General features: G+C 44.3%; 1 protein-coding gene across 1 annotated transcript in view; it reads right to left on the bottom strand.

Annotated features, from left to right (window-relative positions):
• The window catches only part of SLCO3A1 (solute carrier organic anion transporter family member 3A1), a 215,929-nt gene that overhangs the window by 174,725 nt on the left and 16,453 nt on the right, over positions 1–24,751 (bottom strand). Inside the window, exon 2 of the mRNA XM_048868205.2 lies at positions 8,342–8,807. Within this exon, the coding sequence (XP_048724162.2) occupies positions 8,342–8,807 (466 nt within the window). The remainder of the gene's footprint in view (positions 1–8,341; positions 8,808–24,751) is intronic.

Below are 24,751 nucleotides of genomic sequence, written 5' to 3'. Positions count from 1 at the left end.
ATAAAAATCAACATACATATACTCAAAGTGAGACTGTACTACAGACCCACACAAAATCAAAAGCAACTGCAGAATGCTTAAGGACTCTAAAGTAACATGCAAACAACTCCCAGCATCACCTACCCACCAAACATAAAATGAATTGTGGCTGTCCAGATGCACACTTTGTTTATTCAGTTCATGACACAGAAAGCTATTAGCAGAGGGCTAAGAGATCTGGAGCAATTGATGTAAAATAATGGAGCTCACAGCAGTTATGACTGTGTATTTTTGTAATTGAATAAGTACGTCCATTTAACAGCCTCCATTCTCAATTCTCCCGCCTGCAGTGTGTCAGGTTATTTCCATTAATTGGCTATTGTTGGCCCTCTAAAGCAGGCTACACGCTTGTTTATGTTGCAATTTAATTTTCCAGGATATTACTACCTGCATCAGGCTGTAAAAGGGGACATGTGTAACCGACCCAGCCCCACTCAAATACAGCAAATGAGATCAACATGGATTCCTCCAAAGTGCAATGATTTATTTTAAAACACTGCAAGGTTATCAATGGATCAGTGGCCTATGACAGTGCAGGGATATCCCTATGGAGCCATGCAATTTAATCTTATCAGAATCAGTATGGGGGTGGGGGAGGAGAAATGAATCTGATGTGAGGACACCTTTTAATGATGAAAAGATGTCCTTGCATTCAAGCGGGAGATGGCTCTCCTTTTCGTTTGGCATTAGTACATTGTCCCCTCTCAATATATACCCCGTGGGGAGTATGTAGCCGAAAGAGAAGGTTCTCTCCAATCACCAGCCAGAAAAGGAGTTTACTGCAGTGCTAGCAAATATAATTACAGAATACTGCCAAATCCTTAAGGCTAAAAACATTACATACCTTTAAAACGGTACATACTCATAGGGAATTCAATGCTTGTGCCCAGAGTGTGTGTGAATGTGAGTGACAGAGTTGGAACAAGCAAACCTATTGTATGTTTATGATTCACAACATGTAGGATGCTTTCCAGCTATTCAAAAGGGATGGTCCCTAAAGTAGTGTAGTCAAGGGAAAACATCTCATTTGGAGAATCTGGAGTTTACCCACTTTTCATTTAAGAGATAAAGCATTTATTCACTCCCATTCTCCTGTGACAAGTACATGCTGGTTGTATGAACATCACAACTGCCATGCACGTTATCTACTAGTTAGTTATGCTCACCCCGAAGTGCATTTTAATGTCACTTCCAACCCCTAATGTCATCCTACCCTAAACCCAATTCAAAATAAGGGAATCCTCAGTGTCTACCAGGCCACTGCCCTGGAACACCAGGAAGGGGAGTTTACCCACTTCATTTTTTACCAGTACATCACTGGATCCCTACCCTGAGGAGCTCATACTGTCTGAGAGACAATCAGATAGAGATTAAGGGGAAGGAACAGGGTGCATGTAGACAAGCCAACTAGAGTCACTGTAGATGGCATGACGGAAGTGGACTTTTAGAGGGTCTTAAATATGGACAAGGCAGAGGTCTTGTGGATGAGTTCAGGGAAGTAGGACCAAGCATAAAAGGGCCACAGGAGAGAAGGTACTGATGTGAGTGTGTGGGATATTGACAAGTGGATGGGTCAGGGGTGAGGAGAACATGGGCAGGATGGAGGGGGCTGGGAGCAATTGGAAGATTCGGCAAGGGCGGGGCAGAGATTTCAAGGTGGCCAGGAGCTTAAATTCAATGCAGCGGCATCTCAGCCCACCCAAATCGCACCCCCACTCCGCTCCCTGACAGGAGCGCTGGGCAGGTGCGCGGAACGGGGCAAGTCCCCATGCCTAGACCCTGGTCCCCAGCAGGAGCGCTGGGCCTGACCCATCTACAGTGTTAACAAGACACCATACTTTGGATAATGTGTCACATAAGGAAACATGGGAACCAATTTCCAATGGAGCTCCTGGGCAGATTTTCAAGTCTTCAGCTCCTATTTAGGCACCTAAATAAGGGCCAGACTTTTCAGAAGTACTCTGTGACCCAATAGCAAATACTGCAAAATGTATGGCCAGATTTGCAAGGATGTGATGAGCTCATTTGACAAATCTGGCCCTTATTCAAGTGCTCAGTTTCACAAAAATATATTTAATTTAAAATCTGATTGTTCATCAAAAAAAAGTGACAGAAATTTTTTGACCAACCCTAACATAATGAACATATAAGATGTATGGTCTTGAGGTTCACAGTACTTGCTTAGCTTGCTAAAGTGACCTCTCAAATAAAAACATGTCAACATTGTGTTGTAATACAAAGCAGTGGTTGCCAGAACACAAAATCTGATGCCCTTCTATATTCAGCATCCTATGCTTTGAACTGGCCATTAACCCATTGCCACAGTTACTGATCTGCAGGTTTAATACTGGTCAATAAAGAAAATACTTCTGTTTCTCCCAGGCGCAACGGTTGCTGTCTTTTTGACGGACACAAACTAATTTGAGTGGGTTTTCAATTGACATTTATCACTGAAGACTTCAGGATTCAAGCTACTTTATATTGGTCTTCCCTGTGTTGCAGCTCAGCAGACTTGAGCTGGTGCTTAAATCAAACAAGAGCTCACACAAGGCGAGTATCGGCACTTCTTCGGAACTTAAAAAAAAAAAAAAAAGGTTTCACACAGTCACATGGAAAATAAAATAAAAAGATGCTAAAACTGCAGGAATGAAAGTGAATAATGAAAATAAAGGGCCCAATTCCCGCCTGCCTCATCTCATCATTTATACCTGTGCAAAGTGAATGGAGAACACATTGAAATCAATTCTCCACTCACACACCAGGGATGGCATTTACCTTGCCCAGGTGCCAGTGACTACATATGGTGCAAGGACATGGAGTTTGGAAGATGGAACTAGGAGGGCCTAACTGGACCTGTCCTATTTTCTCCCTCCCCTCATTCTCTACTTTCCCTGCAGCATGACAGGAGTGTGCCTGCTTCCTGTGCTCAGAACTGCTCTGCACCATTCTGGAAGTGCCTTAATGCAATTCTTCCGTCTTCCAGAGGGGATCCACTCTTGCAAGCCTGTGGGAGATTTACAGTGATGGGAATCCTGAATTCAGAGGACATGTCAATAAAGAAACCAATGTTGGGGAAGGACAAATTTTGGGGCCATCTCAAACTTAATACATTAAGGGCCCAATCTGGTGCCCAATGAAAGGAACGGAAAGCCAGTGCGATCTGATGTAGTCCCTTTAATTTTCTATATCAACAGAATGATTTAGATAGTAATAATCTCCTGAATGCATGTAGCATCTTTCATCTCTAATTATGCCAAGTCATATGCTGACTATACAAAGGTCATTCACTCAGCTTCAAAAGGCAACAATTACTGGGGTGAAATGGGGCAGCCTTTAATGGCAACTTTATGCAACAGTTAAGTAACCTTCATCCACTGTCACGCAGAAGGACTTTAGGGAGATGGCTTATTTTACTTTAAGATGGAATTTTGCCAAGATATACAAATTAATGTCTAAACTGCTGGATGTTTAATGATCACAAAACACTCCTCCAGAAGGCAGCAAGTTTAAAACGATAAACAGGGACTTACATAAATATGTTTTCCCCAATTATACTATATGTCCCATATGGCATCCAATCCTTCTAGTAACAAAATCCCCATTGGCTTCAGTAGTGAAGATCAGACCCATGGGCAGCAGAACAGTATAAACACAGAATTCCTCATAATAAAAGCTGTTAGCAGGGGTAATGGGAGAGAATCACACTATTTAGAAGTTAACATTTATTTTATAGAAATAATTTACCGTTTGGAAAAAATGGATATCATGAGGGAAGCGTCACTGTCAGTGAAGGTAGAGGAATAATGAGCTATGCAGGTTCCCCTGGGGGGAATTCCCCATCCAAAATTGTTTCTTTATGATGACTACAGAGAAACATACATGTAAAGTAGGTAAACTGCTTTGGAACTGCTCCCTGGCTTGGAATCTTTTGAGAGGAAATCAGATTTGTTTTAAAGAGATGAAACAGTATGATGTTGGATAAGAAAAAAAAGCAAATAAACAAGCTCTGAATCAAATGCCTTTCACAACCTCAATGATCTAACAGGTTTTTTGTTTTTTTAAATCTCTTTGGCTCCCTTTGCTATTGTCATGACCTTTGAGCTAAATGAACTCTTGGTAGATGAAATGAAAGAACTTGTATCCCGTCATTAGTAGGAAAAGATATCAAGAGACAGCAAAGCCTTGTCTATGTTAAGGCAAAACTGTCTTTCTTTTAAGAATCCTTGTATGGAGTGGGGATCTCTGATTTGATATTCCTTCAGTTACCACTAAGTTCCTCCTTCTTATTTTCCTAGGGCTGGTTACTTCAGCAACAGTCTGTTTGCGATTGGAAGCAACATGTTGCATGCATCATAAACCCAAAGCACTGCTACTGTCTCTAGAAATTTGAAATATAACATAGCAGGAGCCGATCCCGATGAGATATCCTTCTGTTAGCATTTCACCCCTCGCTCTTTGCGAGGATGAAATCCAAAGAAGCTCCACCCCTGGCTCAGCAAGGTGCATATACATGGGCCCAGCTTTAACCACCCGAGAAGTCCCATATTTCAATGGGAATACACACATGCTTAAAGTTAGGCACATATTTATGTATCTTGCCAAGTCAGGGCCTTGGACACTCTCCCCAACGCCATGTGTCAGATTTTACAAAAGTGGAGGGGGGAAATTGTGCATGCATAAATTTGCACTCTTAAACCTGTAACGGGACCCACATGGAATCCCACTGAAGTCCATGATGACGAGCACAGGCGCAAGGATCTGCCCGCATGGATCCAACTGCTGGATCAGGGCTCTAACTAGGACACACACTTTTCACAATTGTACATGCAGCTGTGGTCAGGGTAGCTAATTAAACATAACTTCATATGTGCATGTAATGACATATCTAAATGTTGTGGGACTATAATACACTAAGTTTGCAAAGTGTTTGTATTTTAGATCCAATGGGACTATTCACGGAGACGGTACAATTAAGCATATGCATAAGTCTTTGAAGGTTTTGAGCCTAGACAGAATGGTCTAAATTCATCCTTTTCTCCATCGCCTTCAGTGGAGTTACACCAGGAATGGATGGCCCGTGAACTGCAATATCTGTATCATTATGTAGTAACAAATTTCCAGCCCTGAGGCTCACACAGTTACATTCCTAATTTGTTTATCCTTCCCTTAATTCTATCAGGTTTCATGATAGTTTTCAAATCCATGCTCCACTCCCCCCCTGCCCCCCACACCTCATATTATGGTGGAGTTTCCCCACCACAAGCGTTTCCCAAATGTCAGTTTCTCACTAGATAGGTGGCATTAGACACCTTCTACAGTTACTTGCCAGAATGTCTCACTCTTGTGCAACATGAATGAATAGAAATAGACACAGTACACGAGGACAGTTCCATCCAGTTCACTGTATGAGCACTCTTGAAGGAATTCTTATCCTTTCTGGTCAAGTCAGGGGTGAGCAGATATTAACTAATACCTAGGAGTCAGATAAATGCTTTGCCTAGCAAAATCATAGACCAGACACAATTTGTACATTATTGAAGTGAGCCATATGGCAAAAGTTACATAGTTTGGCCAAGAAATGATCATCTCTTTGCAGCTGTCTAATGTGACAACATGACTGTCTGGACTATCATTATTAATTAGTTTCTCTCCTATGGCAGTAATCTGTGTTCACTTTACTCCTGATTTAAAATTATAGAACTTATCCCAGGAATCTCTTATCCTGGATGCATACAGCACAGCCCCTACAGAGTGAACACTTTATTATAGGAGAAGAAGGTTGGTATAAAGTACTGCATAGTGACAATAAACAGGGAATAACTGAGGGTGTATAACACAATGGAGAATGAACCAAGGTCTTTTTGCCAAGGTCACTGAAAATTCCATCATTTGACATCACTGAAAAAGTCAACTAAATTAAAAGCTGAACAAATAATTCACAATCAGTATTTTATCTGAAGAATTTAACCTTCCTTCCTGCTAGTGACAAATACAAAGCAGATCCAGATTCCTTCTTGTTTATTTTATATTCATATTTATTCAGAGAATGATTTTCACTCTTTTACTCTATGAATTGATCACAGTCTGAAGAAAGCATTCGATAAACAGTATTTAACAAGCCAAGTTGTGATGCATGGATGCGATGGGTCAGAAATTACTCATTGATACTGCTGGTCCCCGACTGAATAAGTGCACACACATTTCTGGCACAAATAATCACATTTTGAACTGCTAGGAATGAGTTTTCATGAACATTCATGCCAGTTTAACAAAAACACGCTGTTTGCAAAAAGTGAAAACCAAAACAGTTGGGAAGCAAGTTTATGAGGAAATTCAAATGATTGTTGAGTGGACTTTGTTTTGTCAGTATTTTCCCAGCATCAGTTAAACCACCAACTCTTTAAAGGTTATGTTAAAGCAGCAAGTTTAATGTCTCGAACAAAATTCCTGATAGCACCTCCTCCTTACCACCCTGCGCACGTACCCCTCCCCAGTCCCGATCTCAGAGCTGTCATATCTATCTTGCCAATGTATCTACTCCACTGACTTAAGCAAATTGCTAATTTTTCAAGATATTTCTTTATGATCAATGATTCTGAAATCGTTATAAGACTTAATTTAAACTCCTGGTTTGTGGCATTGACAGAGTTGCTCCAGTGAATTCAGCTTTGTATTTACCTTGAGGCCCTTTGTTATCCTGTATTTTACACACAAAGTGATATATTTCCAGTCCTCTTTATACAGTGGAACCCTCACACAAAATTCAAGTAAAATGCTCAGAGCATAAAATTCCAGCGTGCGGAGCTAAATGCTGAAATAATGATTTTATGACCACTTAAGGAATGAATGGGCTGTGCCGTGCACATGCTGGAACCTTAAGTAGATGCAAGAGGCATTAATCTAGGAGAAGACTACAACAGCCAACCTATCCGATCGGTGTCCCCGCTGTTTCACTAAGTTTGATATCATGGGACATATTCAGAAATGGCAACAGAAGCTGAGCAGGGTTACCCGAGTGGTGATTCCAGCCAGGTATATTTTGTTCTATTTGGTAACTCAACCGGAGAGGTCATAGCAAGGGTGGTTTGTTGATGGGATTGTCTTTTGGCTTCCAGTCAAAGTAGGTCAGGGGGTGAAGTTTCTGTAGCCAATAAAATACCATGCTGAGGGACACATGAAGAACACAGGCAGGCAGGCAAATTAGATAAGCAAATGCCTCCGTGCTTTGCTGAATTGGGGCCAGCAGAATTGATGGCTAGTTACTACTGAGTCTTATGGAAATGGAGCAGATATAGACAACAGATGGGCACAGAGTCTAGAGGCTTTCAGAGGACAACTTCACTCACAAAGTTTTCTGAAGCACAGTCACTGAGGGGTTCCTCGCAGAAACCCATGAGCTCTTTACCCTAAGGCCAGGATATTTCAGTTGATAACCAAAACCGAGCATTACCCCTGAACATGTAACATCATACAACTAACTCCAAGCTGCCTGAGATAGAGTGAGTAATTTTGCAACATGATCACCACTATTGGGAGTTAGATGCCTAACTCCCCATAGATCACAATAGACTTACCAGCTTTGCCATCCTGCACCCGTATCGGTAACATTTTCTGGGGTCTTTCCACAAGATGCTGAGTAGGAGCACCTGCTCTACAAAGAGAACTTTGTCTGTCAGGGGTGTGTGCTCAGAATAGCTTTTCTAAGGAATTATTAGAAAACTTGCAAGGAGAAATGTCCCCTTGCATCCGGTGCCTTCATAGAGTAATCATTAGACATGTCAACTAACACGCTATGGAGGCAGCTAGGGTATGCTGGATAAGGTGGTTAATTACTGTCTTATGAGCTACTTTGATGTTCACCCTGTCTTTGATGTTCTGCAGCTAAAGCTCAACGACAAGTGACCAATATCATTGGAGTTTAAGGGACATGGGAAATTGCTATGAAAAGAAATACCAAGGGAACATCTTTCCTAATCATCCACTGCCTCGTTATGACTGCCAACCCAAAGGATGACAACACATCACCAGCTTTCTCTACTAAGAGCGAAGACCCCTGCATTTCTCTGCCATGGTATTTTAAGTGGAAAGGGACAGGGAGGGCACAATGGTTATAGGTGGCAGAGAGATGTTTCTTGTAGTAGTTAGTTCTTGGTAGACCAAAGCCAAGGTACCTTCACAGACATAGAAGCACAGAGAAGAACCTCAAATTCATCCTTTCTATTGATGCCGGAAAACCAGACAACAGAATGAGCCGCAATAGCAGGAACACCTCAAGTGCATTCAAGAAACTTCAAACTCTTACCTATATATAGGGAGGAATCTTTCCGTCTCACGTGGTCATCGATGTAGGAAACTCCTAGTGGCTGTACAGGGGTAGCACCAATGCCTAGGAGCACTTGCGCTCCAATGAGAAGCAAGTACATCATGTTGGTGGTAGTCCTATTCCTGCAGATAAGATCCGGGTCTGGTCCCTCGTTGCTGGTGGACCCGTTGGCAGCACATACATCCCTCCCTTCAGCCCCCCAGCGTATTTCCCCAGATTCATATTCGTACTGATGGGTCAGAAATTCAGGCAACGCAGAAAGGAGGGCGCCCAGAGCCATGACTATTCCTCCGCATCCTATCAAACGTGGCCTGTGCCCCCGGGCTCCAAAGTAGCTCACAAAGAGAATGAGGGCCAGGTTCCCAATCTCAAAGCTGCTGGCTATCACCCCCACATCAGCGCTCTGCAGGTTGAATCGCCGCTCCAAGGTAGTTAAAACACTCACCTACAAAGAGAGAGAAATCCAGAGACAATTACTTAAAGAGCACATAACCTACATAACATAAGAACGGCCTTACTGGGTCAGACCAAAAGGTCCATCTAGCCCAGTATCCTGTCTTCTGACTGTGGCCAATGCCAGGTGCCCCAGAGAGAATGAACAGAACAGGTAATCATCAAGTGATCCATCCCCTGTCCACCCTTCCCAGCTGCTGGCAAACAGAGGCTAGGGACATCATCCCTGCCCATCTTGGCTAATAACCTGTATTCTGTTTACTCCATTTGCAGATCTTGCCATGATGACTCACAGCTGTTAGTATGTTTGGGCCTGATCTAGAGCCCAGGGAAGTCAATAGGAGTCTTTCCACTGATTTCAGTGGACTTTGGATCAGGCCATTACACTGCAAGTAGTCCCTTGGAACGTCTGCCTGCTTGTGAAGCCAGGGGCTATGGGACATGATCAAGGGTGCTAGTATAATCAGATGCTGTATTAGCAGCACTAGGCAAGGCAACCACAATGCCTTCTAGACCTTGGTGTAAGACCACAGGCAACATTTTCAGAAATGCTTGCATGACTTAGGCACCTAAGTCACATTCACAAAGAGGGTTGGAGTCCTAAAAGCCAAAGGTTCCCAACTCCCATAGGCACTTTATAAACATTGACCCCAAAGTTTGAATCTGATTGGGTGCATGCATATCATTCAAGCACATCCTTAACACTGAGCAGTACAAGCGGTGAACCCCTCAAACTCACCCATGTTCCTCAGTACTAGTTTGAGTTCCCATCAGAAGTACATATGTTTTGGAGGAGCTGGTGTGTGCGGAGAGCTCCTTTCTACTGTGCACTCTGCAAAGCTGAATTGCCTGTTGTCAAGGGCTCGCCTAACCTTTCACCCCTTCCCTTTTGGGACTGTGGTTTTAACACTGAAACCCAACTCTCCCATGGAGCAGTTGAAGAACGCACACCAAAGCACATATCAGACAAGCTAGGCACCTGATCCCTTTCTGTCTGAACTCATGGCCTTGCTGACACACTGACACTTGGCTCACACATTGGCAGCGTGTCACATAACTGACTCAAAAAGCAGCCACAAAGGTAAGGAGTTGAGCCCCAACAGAAAGTTTCTTTGCAAAATAAATAAAAATTAAGTTGAACAAACATTTTAAAAGAATCTTTTACAGATTTATTAATAGCTGGGAGCTTCACTTACTGACAAGACAATTTCAAAAGAGATAGTCCAATTAAGATTTACACAATGCAAAGAAATACACTTGTGGGTTTTATGCAACATCAGTTTAGAGCCAAGAAGATGCAGCACTGGGTACAACAACTGCTCTCTGCCACGCTCATGGAAGAAATCCAACATACTTTTATTTTCATGGTCATGTCTCCTTAAAAAAGACAACCCAATTCCATCTTGGAAACAGGGTGTCTGGTTTTTTTTCCTCAGAGATGGAGATGATATTTTTAAGGTCATCCTATGACATGCAGTTAGGATTCAAATAAAAAAAAGTGATAGCGATCTCATAATATAAGACAGCCCCTGGACAGTATAAAAATAGTCTCCCAGTGGAGGCGGTCAGAATGTTTGCTGATATACCTCAAAAAGCAGGAAATGTTCTGTCCAACTTTAAAGTATTCTGACAGCAGCTGTCCTCTCAGGGCAGCTAGACCCTATTAGGATACACCAGGATGCTGTTATGCCAAAGAAATGCCTCTTGGCAATAAAATGGACGAACAGAATAGCCTACTTCTGTTACTTTACTTGTGTGAAAGATAAGGACCTTGGGTTCCTGGACATCCAAAGACTCCAGTATGAAAAACAATTTTCATCATTTCTTCAGCTGCAACTGTCCTCCCCCGAAACCAAACCACTATTTTTTTGGTGCTAGTGACTTAGTGCCCCCTTTCTAATGTACCAAGAGCTGCATTTAGGCATCAGTATAATAGGCAGCCCCCATAGTGCACGACAGTTAGGAGACACCACCATGGTCACTCATCTGCAGGAGGTCAGTAAAATGCACCTTGCATGGGGAGAGACCAATCTCTATGTGGGGGCCTCTAAGAGCAGCCATTATCGGGATCCTCACTGAAATCAGCACAAACGATTCTGGAAATGCTTTGGAGTGAAAGTGATGGTTGCCAGAACCAAGCACCCCAAATCTAGGGTGCACCTAGGGCCAAAATTCTAATGATTACATACCTAAAGGATCAAACACATGATCAAGGGCCAAATCCCATGAGACGCTGACTATAAGCAGTAGGCTGGCTCTCCATAGACATTCTGCAGCAGGAAAAGGTCAGGTCAGATACTGGGTGGGGCTGGATTTGAAGGGGTCCACTAGTAATATTTGCATATGGAATGTAAGACAACATGAGGGAAAAAATCAAATCCCATGCTTCAAGACAAAGTGATGGAAATATTTTTTCTCTGTACCCCAGAAATACAGCATTAAACAACTGGGTAAGTGCATTATGGAAGGGAGGAGACTGCTCATCATTCTCTCAAGCGCTGGTGTGATCACTGTTAAGAGGCAGGATGCCTGATGAGATGAAACAGTGTGATTCAAAGGGGAAACTGCTGTTCTGAGATACACAGCACGCCGAGGAACCCTCTCTAGTAAATGCAGCTTCTGCGCTCAGACAGCCAGAACTTGAATTCAGAGTCCAACCCAGAATCTAAAAGAGATGGCATTGTTTCCATCCTCTGTGGAAACCATAACCCCCATTGTGACATCCTGACACCCCAATATTCACCACTGTCATGTAATTAGGATGTGCTTTATACAAAGTATGCCTTGTGAGGTGTCATTCTTAAAGTCTCAACAGTAATATCTCGTTGGATTGTATGTGCTATTGTCATATGTGAGGTTATGAAGTTTGGCTATGTATGTGTCGCTGAAACATGTCCTGAGGTTGAAAACACCCACAAGCAGCCTTTCAGGTTCAAGAGTAAAGAGGCCAAACGATGTTAATGGCTTACTGAGGAAATGTGCACAAGCACAAGGATTACCCCAGGAACTGTGTACAATGGAAACCTCTCAGAGTTAGCACCACACAATGGGAACTGTTTGACCTATGTCACAGCAAAAGAGCTTTCTAGCAAGTGGGGAGAAGATATAAAAGGGGGACAATGACATTATGGGGGAACCTCACACTCCCTACAACACCACACCTGGAAACACCTGAGGAACAAAGACTGAACTGTGGGAAGTGATGGTCCCAAGCTAGAAGCGTCTTTAGACTGTGTATGAAAACCTGGGAAAGCCCAGGCAACTTGTGCCTTAAGAATCTGCCATCCTGCTTATCACTCAGGGTGAGAATTTGTTAATTTATATCCTACCTATTTAGTGTATTAAACTTAGTCTGTGTGTTTTGTTTTATTTGCTCACTAATCTGCTTTGTTCTGTTTGCTATCCCTTATAATCACTTAAAATTTAGCTTTTGTAGTTAATAAACTTATTTCTTGTTTATACCAAAACTGAGTTTGTGCAATTCATATCTGGGGGTTGGGGGTGGGAAGGGGCAAAAAGCTGTGCTTATCTCCCTCCACATTGAGGGATGGGGTGATTTTTATGAGCTTGCATTGTACAGAGCTTTCTATACAGTGCAAGACAATATTATTTTGGGTTTACACCCCAAAGGAGGAGTGCACATCAGTACTGGGTAAATCCCCGAGCTGATCCTCCCACACAGAGATGATTTCAGTCTGTATCTGCAGCTGGGTGTGGCCTTCCCTGTGTGTGTGCTAAAGAAGGCTTGAGGGCCTGGCACAGCAAGGACAGGGTGAGGAAGCCCAGGCTCGTAGAATGGGCAGGCTCAGTGGGACTCCAGCATATCTGGTGGCACCCCGAAAGGGGGGTCCAACCTCTCACACCCATTTTAAAAGGGAGGAGGGGCAGGTTCCTTTAAGATTTATAAGCAACTCTCAGCAAGAGGTATTGTGTCCATTATCCCATTTCCTATCCACCTAAAGCTCAGAAAACTTGAACAATTATAACTCTTTCCCATTATACCTTTCATCTGAGGAGTGCGATACAGTTTGCCACAGTAACACCTGCCCATCATCTCCATCTTATAGGTAGGGAAGCCAAGGCACACAGCAGTGATGATTCCCCCTACGTGCACTTTATACATTTCTTGCTCTTAAAAGACACTCTCTAGAGAATTTACCCTTCCTCTGGGATCAGCACTTTCATCTGTCCAGAGATGTTTTTTGCAGTAATACAGAAAACACTTCTCTAGAGCTTCTCTTCTGGAGATCCCCCCTTGCCCTATGGGGCAGATCAGAATAGAAGTGACAATTCTTAATGTGTGTAAACTGAGTCACAGGTAGCCAAATTAATCAACGAGGCAAGTATGAGGACGAAGTTACTTGAGTTTCAAGGTCAAAGTCAAAGGGAGAGTTTGCAAAGGTCAAAAGGCAGCGAGGGTCCCCAACTATCCCTTGTGCCTTTGTCAGTCTCTCCCAACAGGATCCAACTTTGCTGTCTAAATTTAGTCCCTAACCACCCACCAATATTTAAGCACCTAAAAAAGTGGCCTGATTTTCAAAGATGCAGAGAGTCACCTCCTCCTGAAGTCAAGATGCCCTGTGGAGTACTGAACACTGCACAAAGTAAGGCCTGATTTTAAACAGTTTAATGTGAAAATTCCAGCTGAGGTAACTTTCAGAGCAGGCCAATGGCAGGCCCAGAAATGGAACCCAGGAGTAGGGTGACCAGACCTCCTGATATTATTGGGACCATCCTGATATTAGGGGCTTTGTCTTATATACGCAACTATACACTCCCACCCCCGAAAAAAAGTGTCCCGCTTTTTCACACTTGCCATCTGGGTCACCCTACCCAGGAGTCCGGATTCTTATTCTGCTTCTTCAGCCATTAAGTGTAGGGGGTGGTTTGGTTTCATCTTTTCCTTTCCTGAAAGCTAACATCCCACGTGGATGTGGCCCCAAGTCTCAACAATTCTCACGTTCCACCTAATAATCACCTCCATTCAAACACACGTCTGGATCCTCCTCGCCCCCATCACAAGCACAAGTTACAAGTGAGCAAGAAGTGTGGGTTCTTACTTTGTAACACAAGGATGTGGAACATGGGAGACGGGATGGATGTCTCCAAGGGTTTTATCAAAAGGGAAGTGCTATTCCTCATCCTCTGCGAGAAGCAGATGGGAGTTCCCTCTTCCCTTGCTTGGTTTAGCCACATTTCCCAGACAGCTCCACCTTCTCCGTGGCTGGGGCACTGAGCCCCTCCCTGTCACATACTGGGTGTGGTGGTACTGCCCAAGTGGCTACCAACGCTCTCGCAGTTGATATAAACGCTGCCCTTAGCTAACTGTCATTGGAAGCAAAGGGACGAGGAAATTGGCTACACTTCTCTGGTAAGGGCAAACCCCATCATACCAGCGGCAAGCATCCAGGGGAAACTGGCATCTGCAAGCAAAGTAGCTGACATCCGTGCCAGCAAAGTGGCCTCCACCATTTCCAAAGTGTCATGGAAGAGCAGTAGTGAAAGAAAGGGATGTTGTTGGAGGTGTGCGGGGTGACTGTCGAACCAGAGGTAAAAAGATCTCATATAATAAACAGTGACAAATTACTGAGACAAAAATCAATAATCACCTTTAAAAAGTCAAAGCTAAAGCAACATTTCTTTTACTCCCATCACTAACACCAGTGGGGCTTTTGTTATGCAAGTTTTCAATCATACTTGCTGTTTATCATTCCACTCTGCCCAGATCTATATATCTTGGCATCTTTGAGCCAACGTAAAATTGCTTATATAATCTGTTTATTTTATACTAATGTTCCGCAGGAACGCATGTCACATAAACCTGCTTTAGAGTGTTGCACTGCTTTATTACTGCAAAATGAATCCTGGGCTGGGGTGCTGTGACGGAATCAGACCTACAATGCACTGAAAATGAGTATCATATCGTTCATATCTCCAGTGATCAAGTCACATTCACATTTCCCTTCACAACCTGCTCCCTGCGAGCCTGAAGAGAAGTTCATTGTATTAATAACAGTTATATGCAGAAAACACATCGGCTTTATGCCTGGAGGGCATTTCTTTAAAGGCTTCTTTTTTAATGTAAAATACATTTTCTCAGCCACGTGGTAAGGGACTGGACTTGAAGAGACATGTCTGCAGTGCTACAGGGTGTGAAATAATTGCCTGGTAACTATATCCCCAAAGGAGAAACAAAAGAGAACAGGTTCCCAGAGCCTCCATTACAGATCCATAGAGCTTCAGATTCCTTGAAGAGCCAACACAACCTTACCAAGTTGCACAGCTTCCATCTTATACTCCACAGACAATTTATTTGGAACACATTGTCCTCTCCTCCAGCAAAGCCCACAGAATGGGAATTGAGCCCAGGAGAATCCCTAGGTTGGATAGTCTCCCTTACATGTATTTGGGAGCAGGAGGGGGGGAAATGAATTCCTTTCCTCAGGAGTACTGGCCTCCCTGTTCCCCTCCAGGCAACAGAACCCAGAGATGAGTTATTTTAAGGCCAGACGGGGCCATTATGATAATCTAGTCTGGCCTCCTGCACAGCACAGGCCCGAATCTCACCCAATAAATCCTGCCTCAAGCCCATAACTTGCCGCTGAGCTAGAGCCTCTTTAATACGTGAAGACTTGTGCACATCTACACTGCAATGAGACACCTGCAGCTGCCCCATGTCAGCTACCTTGGGCTTGCAGGGCTTGGGCTGCAAAACTGCGGGGTAGATGTTCTGGCTCACATTGGAGTCTGAGCTCCGGGACCCTTCCCCATCACAGGGTCACAGAGCGTCAGCTGCTGCCCCAGCCCAACCCGAACGTCTACACCTCAGTTTTACCACCCCACAAACCTGAGTCCCACAAGCCTGAGTCAGCTGACACAGGCCAGTGTTTAGTCGCAGTGTAGACATACCAAGAGCTTCCTTACTGCACCTTGCCCAGTACTTCCACCCCTTCCACAGAGAGGTGAAGGGAAGAAGCAGCAATCATTGCCACAAGCATCAGTATTAACCCTGGCACAGATGCCTGGCTGAATAATTTTGAGGGTAGGAAATGATTCTCCTGGACTCCAACCACAGAACCCAACCATGCAGCTACCAGAAGAATCCTTAAAGCCACAGCTCTACCCCTCCTTTGCTGCTCTGCCCAGTTGTGCTCCTCTCTGCTCAGGTCAGTAGAAAGGACCTTATTTATTCATTCTTGCATGACAGGTCATAAGTCACCTATTACAATGCTGTTCACATTCCAGTGAACTCAGGAACCCGTTCAGCTAAAGCGTTTAAAGCTTAAGCACATGCACAAGTCCCACTGAAGTCACACACTTCAGTGCTTTGTTGAATAGGGATGAGATAATTCATGGGTTTACAGTTAAGCATGTGCTTAAAGCTGGGATTTTCCAAGGGACCCACGGGTGTTGGGTGCCCAACTCCCACTGAAAGTCCGTCAATGAGAAATGGGCACCTGGCTCCCTTAGGCCTTTTTGAAAATTCCAGCCCATGCGATGAATTGCAGCTTGAGGATGTACCGGGCAAATTCAACAGCATGGCATGGAAGATGCTTTCTCCCTTCTGCACAGTACACCAGGTATATCAATCAGCAGCCATTGACATAGATGCTAGATGTAAAAAAAATCAGCAATAAGGAAGGCTTGGGGGAGAGAGAGGAGTTTATTTTTGCCATCATTCAAATGCAGGATGAACTGGTCGTTTAGCCGCTGGGGTTAATGGGACTTTCAGAGCAATGCCCCCTCTGCACAGAGGGGAGAACTGTGCCAGTAAGTCTTACCAAGAATTGATACCTAACTTTATCCATAATGATACACATATACATGCAATCCATATATGAAACTGGAACAGCCATGTGATAAATTGTGGGAAAAATGAGACCACCATTATCATGCATCCTTGATGGCCTCATCTGCGGCCAGCCTACCAACCCATCTCTGCACAGGACTGCTCACAACATTGTGTGCGTGCCTCACGTGTTGTTTTAAAAATGACCTATCTGACAAAGGATTCCTTCTTTCCCCACCCAAGTGTAGGATGGGCAAGATTCAAGGTGTGATATCTCAGGAAGGCTATCCAGACCTGTGACTTTCACTGCTGGACATTTTTTGCCGACATTGCCCAGCCATATCTGCAGAAAGACATGAGTCTACTGGGGCTACCATGAATACTTGAGACAAGAGACTACAGTCTCGTCTCAAGCAGTGAGGGGAAAAAAATACCTGCAAACCCAAGCCATATTAAAGCTAAGGAAAACCAAGAATGGGGCTCAGTAATAGCTTGTGGTTTAATCTAACCTATCCCAATTCTGTAGGGCAGGGTACACTGTGTCTATTGTTTCTCCTGTAATTTCTATTAAGCCTCTTGTTATAGGCTACAGCCTGTAAAATTGGAGCACCGTGAAGGAACCTGTCGCCACCTAACCCCACTCCAGAAATGGTGTTTTTCCCAGGTTGGAATCTGTACACAGCTGTTCTACAGGCTTGCCCAAATCACTGGTTGTATCTGAAAGACCTGCTCTCTCAGCTTTCCAGCAGTCTCTCAGTCTGTTTTGTTTGCCCTCAGCTGTTGCAGGACACAGCTGAATGCAAGCAGTTCTGTGACACCCTTTTGCATAGTCCGAGCCATCCCATGCAATTTCCAGGAACCAGGTTATTTGTGCATCATGAAGAGATCAGACAACTCTCAGCATTCAGATGGAATATCCTGTTCGGTCAGGGGGTCGTAACTCAGAATGGAAAACCTTTGTCCATTGCTGACTAGCTCCCATCACACCCATCTTGTCAGTGACACAAGGGAGGCCGGACATTCTACAAGGGCATATGGGAGAAAGGAGGATAACAAAAAGAAGGGGAACCAAACACAGCAAGGACCCCTCTGTTCCAGCCACAGTAAGTTAATTGGGTGCATCTCAAACCTGACCCAGAACAACTTCAAGCTTGTCTGGTAAGCCTACAGATCATTATACATGCTGTTTAAAGCCATAATTCTAGGATCCAGATGTGTACAAGTAGATTTGTGCGGCAGTCAGTAACAATACTTTGCTGCCACTTTCTTTAGCATCCACTGTCCAAGGATCCCAAAGTACGGGAGGCAGCCAGGAAGTAAGCCTCCCTCTGAGGAAGGGGTATCATCCCATTTTATAGAAAGGGATGATAAGGTAAAGAGGGATTAAGTACTGCGATTTGCTCCTCACCTCCCTTAACACTCATCCGCAAATTCAGTGAATCTCATATCATCATCATCATGGCAAATCCCAAAGGGACATTGTCTCCTAGCAGATCAGGCACCATTACCATTACTATTAGTACAGGAATGGCCCTTTCACAAGGTTCCGTTGGTCATTTTTGACTCACCAGCAGAGAAACTCTTGGACATTTCAGCTAGAAGGACAATTGACCAGACGGTCACAGGTAGTCAGCTTCACTATAAGCACCCTCACAACATGAATGTACTGACCACAGAGGGCCAGAGCTGGGACTAGAACCCAGTAGTCCTGACTCCTAGTCTCCTGTTCTAACCACTAGAGTACACTGAACTTCACTAACAAAAAGTATTTTTTTATTTTCAGAAATAAACAGGTATAAATCCTGACTGGGATCACCCCTTGGCACCTGGGATAACACTAACCATCATCACTCTTTCAGTACCCTCACATTTGGGATACGAACCCAGTTGATTTTCTGGCCTGGAAAAACAAATCTACGTGGTAAATCCAGTCTAGTGGTCTGTGAGACTTACTGGTCTTTAATAATACAAATATGGTGAAGCCAGAGGCCATTTCAATTCTTGGTTATTGTTAAACGTTACATCCAGCCAAATGATGCATTACAAACGTGAAAGTGGAACATTCGCCTCGATAGCACTAGCAAAGGGCCGTGTTTAATATTGGATTGAAATGCACTAATGGAGTCTGTGCAGACTGTTTATACGGGGGTGGCTAAGGCATTGGGGACTGACCTTTGAAGCAGTCCCTGATGGGGTTCCTATTGGCCCTAATATGAACTTTCCGATTTCCCTTGTGCTCAGTGTGCAATTGCATGGAGTAGAATGAGGACGTCTTTAATTTGAACAAAGGCGTTGATTTACAAGTCAGTTTGGACAAGATGAAAAGTAGGTCTTAGCCACATGACTCAGAGGTGAAACAGACAATAGAGTCATGCGGTAGGGTAGCACTCTGCACTACAATATAAACACAGGTTTCAGAGGAGCAGCCGTGTTAGTCTGTATTTGCAAAAGAAAAGGAGGACTTGTGGCACCTTAGAGACTAACCAATTTATTTGAGCATACGCTTTTGTGAGCTATAGCTCACTTCATCGGATGCATTCAGTGGAAAATACAGTGGGGAGATTTGTATACATAGAGAACATGAAACAACGGGTGTTACCATACACACTGTAATGAGAATGATCACTTAAGGTGAGCTATTACCAGCAGGAGAGCGGGCGGTGGGGGGTGGGGGAAGGAAGGGCAAAACCCTTTTGTAGTGATAATCGAGGTGGGCCATTTCCAGCAGTTGACAAGAATGTCTGAGGAACAGCGGGGGATGGGGGGGAATAAACAAGGGGAAATAGTTTTACTTTGTGTAATGACCCATCCACTCCCAGTCTCTATTCAAGCCTAAGTTAATTGTATCCAGTTTGCAAATTAATTCCAATTCAGCAGTCTCTCGTTGGAGTCTGTTTTTGAAGTTTTTTTGTTGAAGAATTGCAACTTTTAGGTCTGTAATCGAGTGACCAAAGAGATTGAACTGTTCTCCAACTGGTTTTTGAATGTTATAATTCTTGATGTCTGATTTGTGTCCATTTATTCTTTTACGTAGAGACTGTCCAGTTTGACCAATGTACATGGCAGAGGGGCATTGCTGGCACATGATGGCATATATCACATTGGTAGATGTGCAGGTGAACGAGCCTCTGATAGTGTGGCTGATGTGATTAGTCCCTATGATGGTGTCCCCTGAATAGATATGTGGACACAGTTGGCAATGTGGAATTCCTCAAGGGCTTCTTTTCCATGGGTCCAGATGATGAAGATGTCATCAATGTAGCGCAAGTAGAGTAGGGGCATTAGGGGACGAGAGCTGAGGAAGCGTTGTTCTAAGTCAGCCATAAAAATGTTGGCATACTGTGGGGCCATGCGGGTACCCATAGCAGTGCTGCTGATTTGAAGGTATACATTGTGCTCCAACCCCTCAGACAGAGACAAAACACCTACAAGATCTCTATCAAGCATTCTTAAAACTACAATACCCACCTGCTGAAGTGAAGAAACAGATTGACAGAGCCAGAAGAATACCCAGAAGTCACCTACTACAGGACAGGCCCAACAAAGAAAATAACAGAACGCCACTAGCCGTCACCTTCGGCCCCCAACTAAAACCTCTCCAACGCATCATCAAGGATCTACAACCTATCCTGAAGGATGACCCATCACTCTCACAAATCTTGGGAAACAGGCCAGTCCTTGCACACAGAGAGCCCCCCAACCTGAAGCAAATACTCACCAGGAACCACAAACTACACAACAGAACCAGTAACCCAGGAACCTATCCTTGCAACAAAGCCCCTTGCCAACTGTGTCCACATATCTATTCAGGGGACACCATCATAGGGAAATATGCCACGCAGAGGCCTTAATATAATTAGCCTAATTTATGGTCAAGAGACAAATCCGGGGCTACAGGCTGAGCCAGAGTTATGCCCACACTGCAGACAAAGGTGAACGAGGCCAATGGAATTGGTCATGGGAGCTTTCCCAGGCAGGAGCAGGGAAGCAGGACAGAAGTGACACATGCTGGCCATTCTCAAGCAGCATTAACAAAAAAGTTTCGAAGGAAGCAGAGTTCAGGCCTCATGGTTGGAGGACAGTAGTGATTATACAAGGGCTACGTACTAAGCGGGGAAAACAGATGACATGGGGAGCAGGACCTCTCTCTTCTGCTGCATATGTTCTGACAATATTGCTGATGTTCAGTCCTGTTCCCGAAACATTTAAGCCAATACAGCGAGGGGGGAAAGGGAAAGCCTTTTTTAAAAATGGACCTCACCAGATAGCCAAGTGGAGTTGCTGATCCTTGTGAGTCTATTGTAAGCCTCATGTTCTCTGGCATTTTTCTTAAAGCCTTGGCGGCTGGAATCAGGTTATTACCCGAGATTCTCAGCCTCCTTCCAAAGTGAGTTTGTATCACTGGAGGTTCTGGGGAAAAGCTTGAAAATGTGACTCTTCTCCGTGAAGAGAAATCAAAAGAACAGCCTTTGGGTAAAGTTCTTGTGATTTTTGATCCACTCAGACCTTTCAGGACCCTGGCTCATGATTTTTTAAATACTTGGGGTGGGCAATGACACAGCAAATAGCCTAGTGACTTGGTATCGAATGAACCTCATTCTTCCCTTGCCCTCTTTCTGCCATCTCTCACTAAGACTGGGAGCCACCCTTTATGCATCTGCAAAAGGCCATGAGTGGCCATGAGGCTGTTTAAATAGCAAACAATTGCTCAACATGGGGGAAGGAAAGGAGCCCTGTGATAAAAGCACTGGTAACAAGAGATAGGCGTTCAATGCCCAGCTTTGTCAGAGGCTCACCACGCCTCAGTTTCTCCCACTAAATGGGGTCACTGATAGCCACCTCCCTCACCAAAGAGGGCCACACACTGCAGCAAGCAGCACTCTCAGAAAGCCAATTCATAAAGGCTGCTGCTTAGTGACTGTACACAGAGGGTTGAATTTTGCCCCAGCAGGCTGCGTGTGCCATCTTACTTTCTGCCATGTGTTGAATGCCCCACGAGAGCTAAGAGCACCCTTCCAGGGCCCTTGAAAGTTAAATATATTTAAGGGAGTTACATTCTTTTCTCCTCTACTTATCTGCCAAGATTCAAATTCAAGGCTCTTGTGTTTCTGCTGCAACCACTGACGACATCTCTGTGGCAGGTATTTTGCTCCCCCACATGCTCGGAACTCAAGTCTTGGCAGGTGAAGAGAGAAAAAAAAGCTTTCTATGAACAGTTAAATAAAACCAGACCCAATCAGGGACTGACTCAGTATCCAGTTGGTTACTGCTGCCAATGCAAGCCCTAGTTTTGCCCTTTTCTCCTCGTACTGCCTTTGGACTGCTCAGTTTCTCCTGCTCCTCATATCGCGGAGAGATAACACAGGCCACGCAGTATCTGAGGGCAATAGGTGCAGCACTCAGGCTGTAGAACAGGAGCCAGCCATCCCCAAGGTTATGTTCTACAGAGCTGCACAAATTCCAGTCCGAGATACTCTCCGAGCAAGGGAATGTGAAGGGACCCGTCTGCATGCCGTGCATTAATCTGGGCAAAGCAGAGCCACAGATATCTCAGTAAAGCGGGGCATGCAGACCCTGAGCCTGGAAGCTGGTAGTGATGCTATGTGGACGGTAACCAAGAGACTTACAGACTAGCGGGATCACACTGGGTGTTGTTGGGAAGCTGATGTGACAACAGAATGAATGACTCATCCCCTAAACACACACAGAGAAAGCAGGAAGATGGGCATCTGCTGGATGTCAGTCTCTCCTGCAGAGCAGGGAAAACCAAATAGCTCTGATGTATGATAGGAGACTCTTTGCCCCATTCAATTCCCCATCCCCCTTGACTTCCCTTGTCTTCTCCCTCTTGCCTTTAAGCCTTTCCTCTCAGCTCCATTCCCCCTACAGCTCTTGCCACTCCTTCAGTTCCTTTCTTTTTACCTACATCCTCAGTTCTTCACTCTTCCTTTTAAACAAAGGACCCTCTGGAGCTATTTCTCCTTCCTAGAACACAATGGACACTTCCATACGTTCCACCTAGTCAGTGTGGTAGCCCTGATATAATTTAATGGCCACCATCCTTATGTTTAGGCCTTAAAGCTGCTAGAATCTGATAAGTCAGGTTCTCTTGATTTTAAGTAGGGTTACATTTTACAAAAGCACTTAAGTGACTTAGGCGTCAAAGTCCCATTTTCAAAAGTGACTTAAGCACTTAGAATAAGTCACTTTTGAAAACAGAACTTAGGTGCTTTTGAAAGCCTAACCCCAGATCTCTTTGTAAAAGCTACCACCCTGCCACTGACTGAGTAAGGCAGCCCCCAATGGTCACAGCTGATGAAAGATTTGAAAAGCAAAGAGCTAGACCCTCAGGCCCACCTGACTTCTACACAGTGCACCTGGGGTGAGAGTCACACGAGTAGTTTTCCTCCCCCAATCATGGGGACAGCTGAGCACTAGCTGAAACAGCAGCACAACTGGACCACAACCTCCCCCATCCCTGGCATGATACCCCCTTCCCACCTCTCCTCCCCGAAGTGTCTCCTACACCGGGGCTGTGTGGCAGGAGCAGGCACCATAGGACTGGCTATATCAACTCTACAGCCCCCAGAGATTCCTTTCTTCAAGGTTAGGGAAGCTTCCCATCCCTCATTCCCCCCACCCATGGGACAGCCCAGAGAGCCTAAAAGTTTTAACTGAGGTTAGTTATCTATCCTAGAGCTGTTCTGAGATTTCCACTGATGCCCAGACAATGGCTCTAACTAAGACATGGTAGGTAGCACCCCTCTCTATCTATGCACTCTATGCCTGTGGTCATGATCAACATCCCATCAACTCCTCCAGCCACAGATTACATTTCAAACTAATATATAAAAGTGGCTGTACACTGCATTTGTAGGTAGCAATAAGCAGTAGGTCTGATCCTTCCTTTGGATAGGGCCCTGGGCCTACACTCACAACACTTCTGTTCCATCACATTTAATATGGTTTTTCCCCCCCTTTTGGAATTAGAGAGTGACAAATACACAATACTGACCATACTACAGAAATGCAAAAAAAACAGATGAAGTGCCATGAGGCACAGTTTGTAATTGTGTGGGGCACATGCCAGGGTTTGGTCCACATAAAATAGTGGGTTCATCCCAAACCTCTGCCAGCGAAGGCTCTACAGCATCAGATAACAGTTAGTGGTTGTGAGACCCTCACACACTAATGTATTTATCTTCTCAACACCCATGCTATTATCCCTGTTTTACAAATGTGGAACCGAGGCAAAGAGAGATCAAGTGACTCACTCAAGGTCACACAAGAAGTTTGAAACAGATCCAGAAATTGAACTCAGATCTCCTGGATCCCAGGCCAGTACCTTAACCACTAGACCATGCACCCATTCTTTGTTTCTTAACCACTGGTACTGTGAGATATACAAGGGTGCCTGCTCCCATGACTGCCAGGTGTCACATCTGCTCAAATGCCAGTGAAAGCTGATTTCTCTGGGCATGGAAATTAAAGGCTTGACTCATGAAGGGAGACAGTTTCGATGTGACAGCTCCAGAGAGCACAATGCAGAGCAAGACTCCGGTTTTAAAACATTACCAAGTGCAGCAGGAATGTTGAGCAGTCCCTGCCAAAATGTCACTATCCACATTTTCTGCAGAGTGAGTGCTGGCTTAAAGCGAACAAGTTACTGTTTTCCCATCATTTAATCTCTCTCAGTTGTGTGTGGGGGTCGGAGGGGTAGGGATCAGGGGGAAGGCTAGGGAAACACATGATGACACTGTGTCCTGGATATATTCCATGAATATAATTTTTTGTGATGTCGTTTGGATACAAAGAGTTCCAAGTGTAATCAGGACGCCGGGAACCAAATTGAAAAAAAATGTCTGAATCTATACACTACAAGCCATTGAAAAAAGAAGAAAGCAGAGGTCATTTTGTTTTCAACTTACATTTCCAGTACCTTGGAGTTTTATTTAGATTTATTCAGAAGCACACTTTGCAACATCACAGTGATGACATGCCATGAAAAACGGCTTAGCATCCTTGGCCAAATTCTCCCCTGATGTAAAGAAGCAAAATTCCACCAGTGACACTGAAGCAGTGCCCATTTACAACAGGAGAGAATTTGGTCCTCTGTTCAGAGCCCACTTTCTTCAGCTAATAGAAAT

Source organism: Caretta caretta, chromosome 10 (genome assembly GCF_965140235.1).
Source record: "Caretta caretta isolate rCarCar2 chromosome 10, rCarCar1.hap1, whole genome shotgun sequence".
In the NCBI taxonomy this organism is placed as follows: Eukaryota; Metazoa; Chordata; order Testudines; family Cheloniidae; genus Caretta; species Caretta caretta.
The sequence above is the reverse complement of the archived record's forward strand: the minus strand, read 5'-3'. Positions and strand labels throughout refer to the sequence as shown.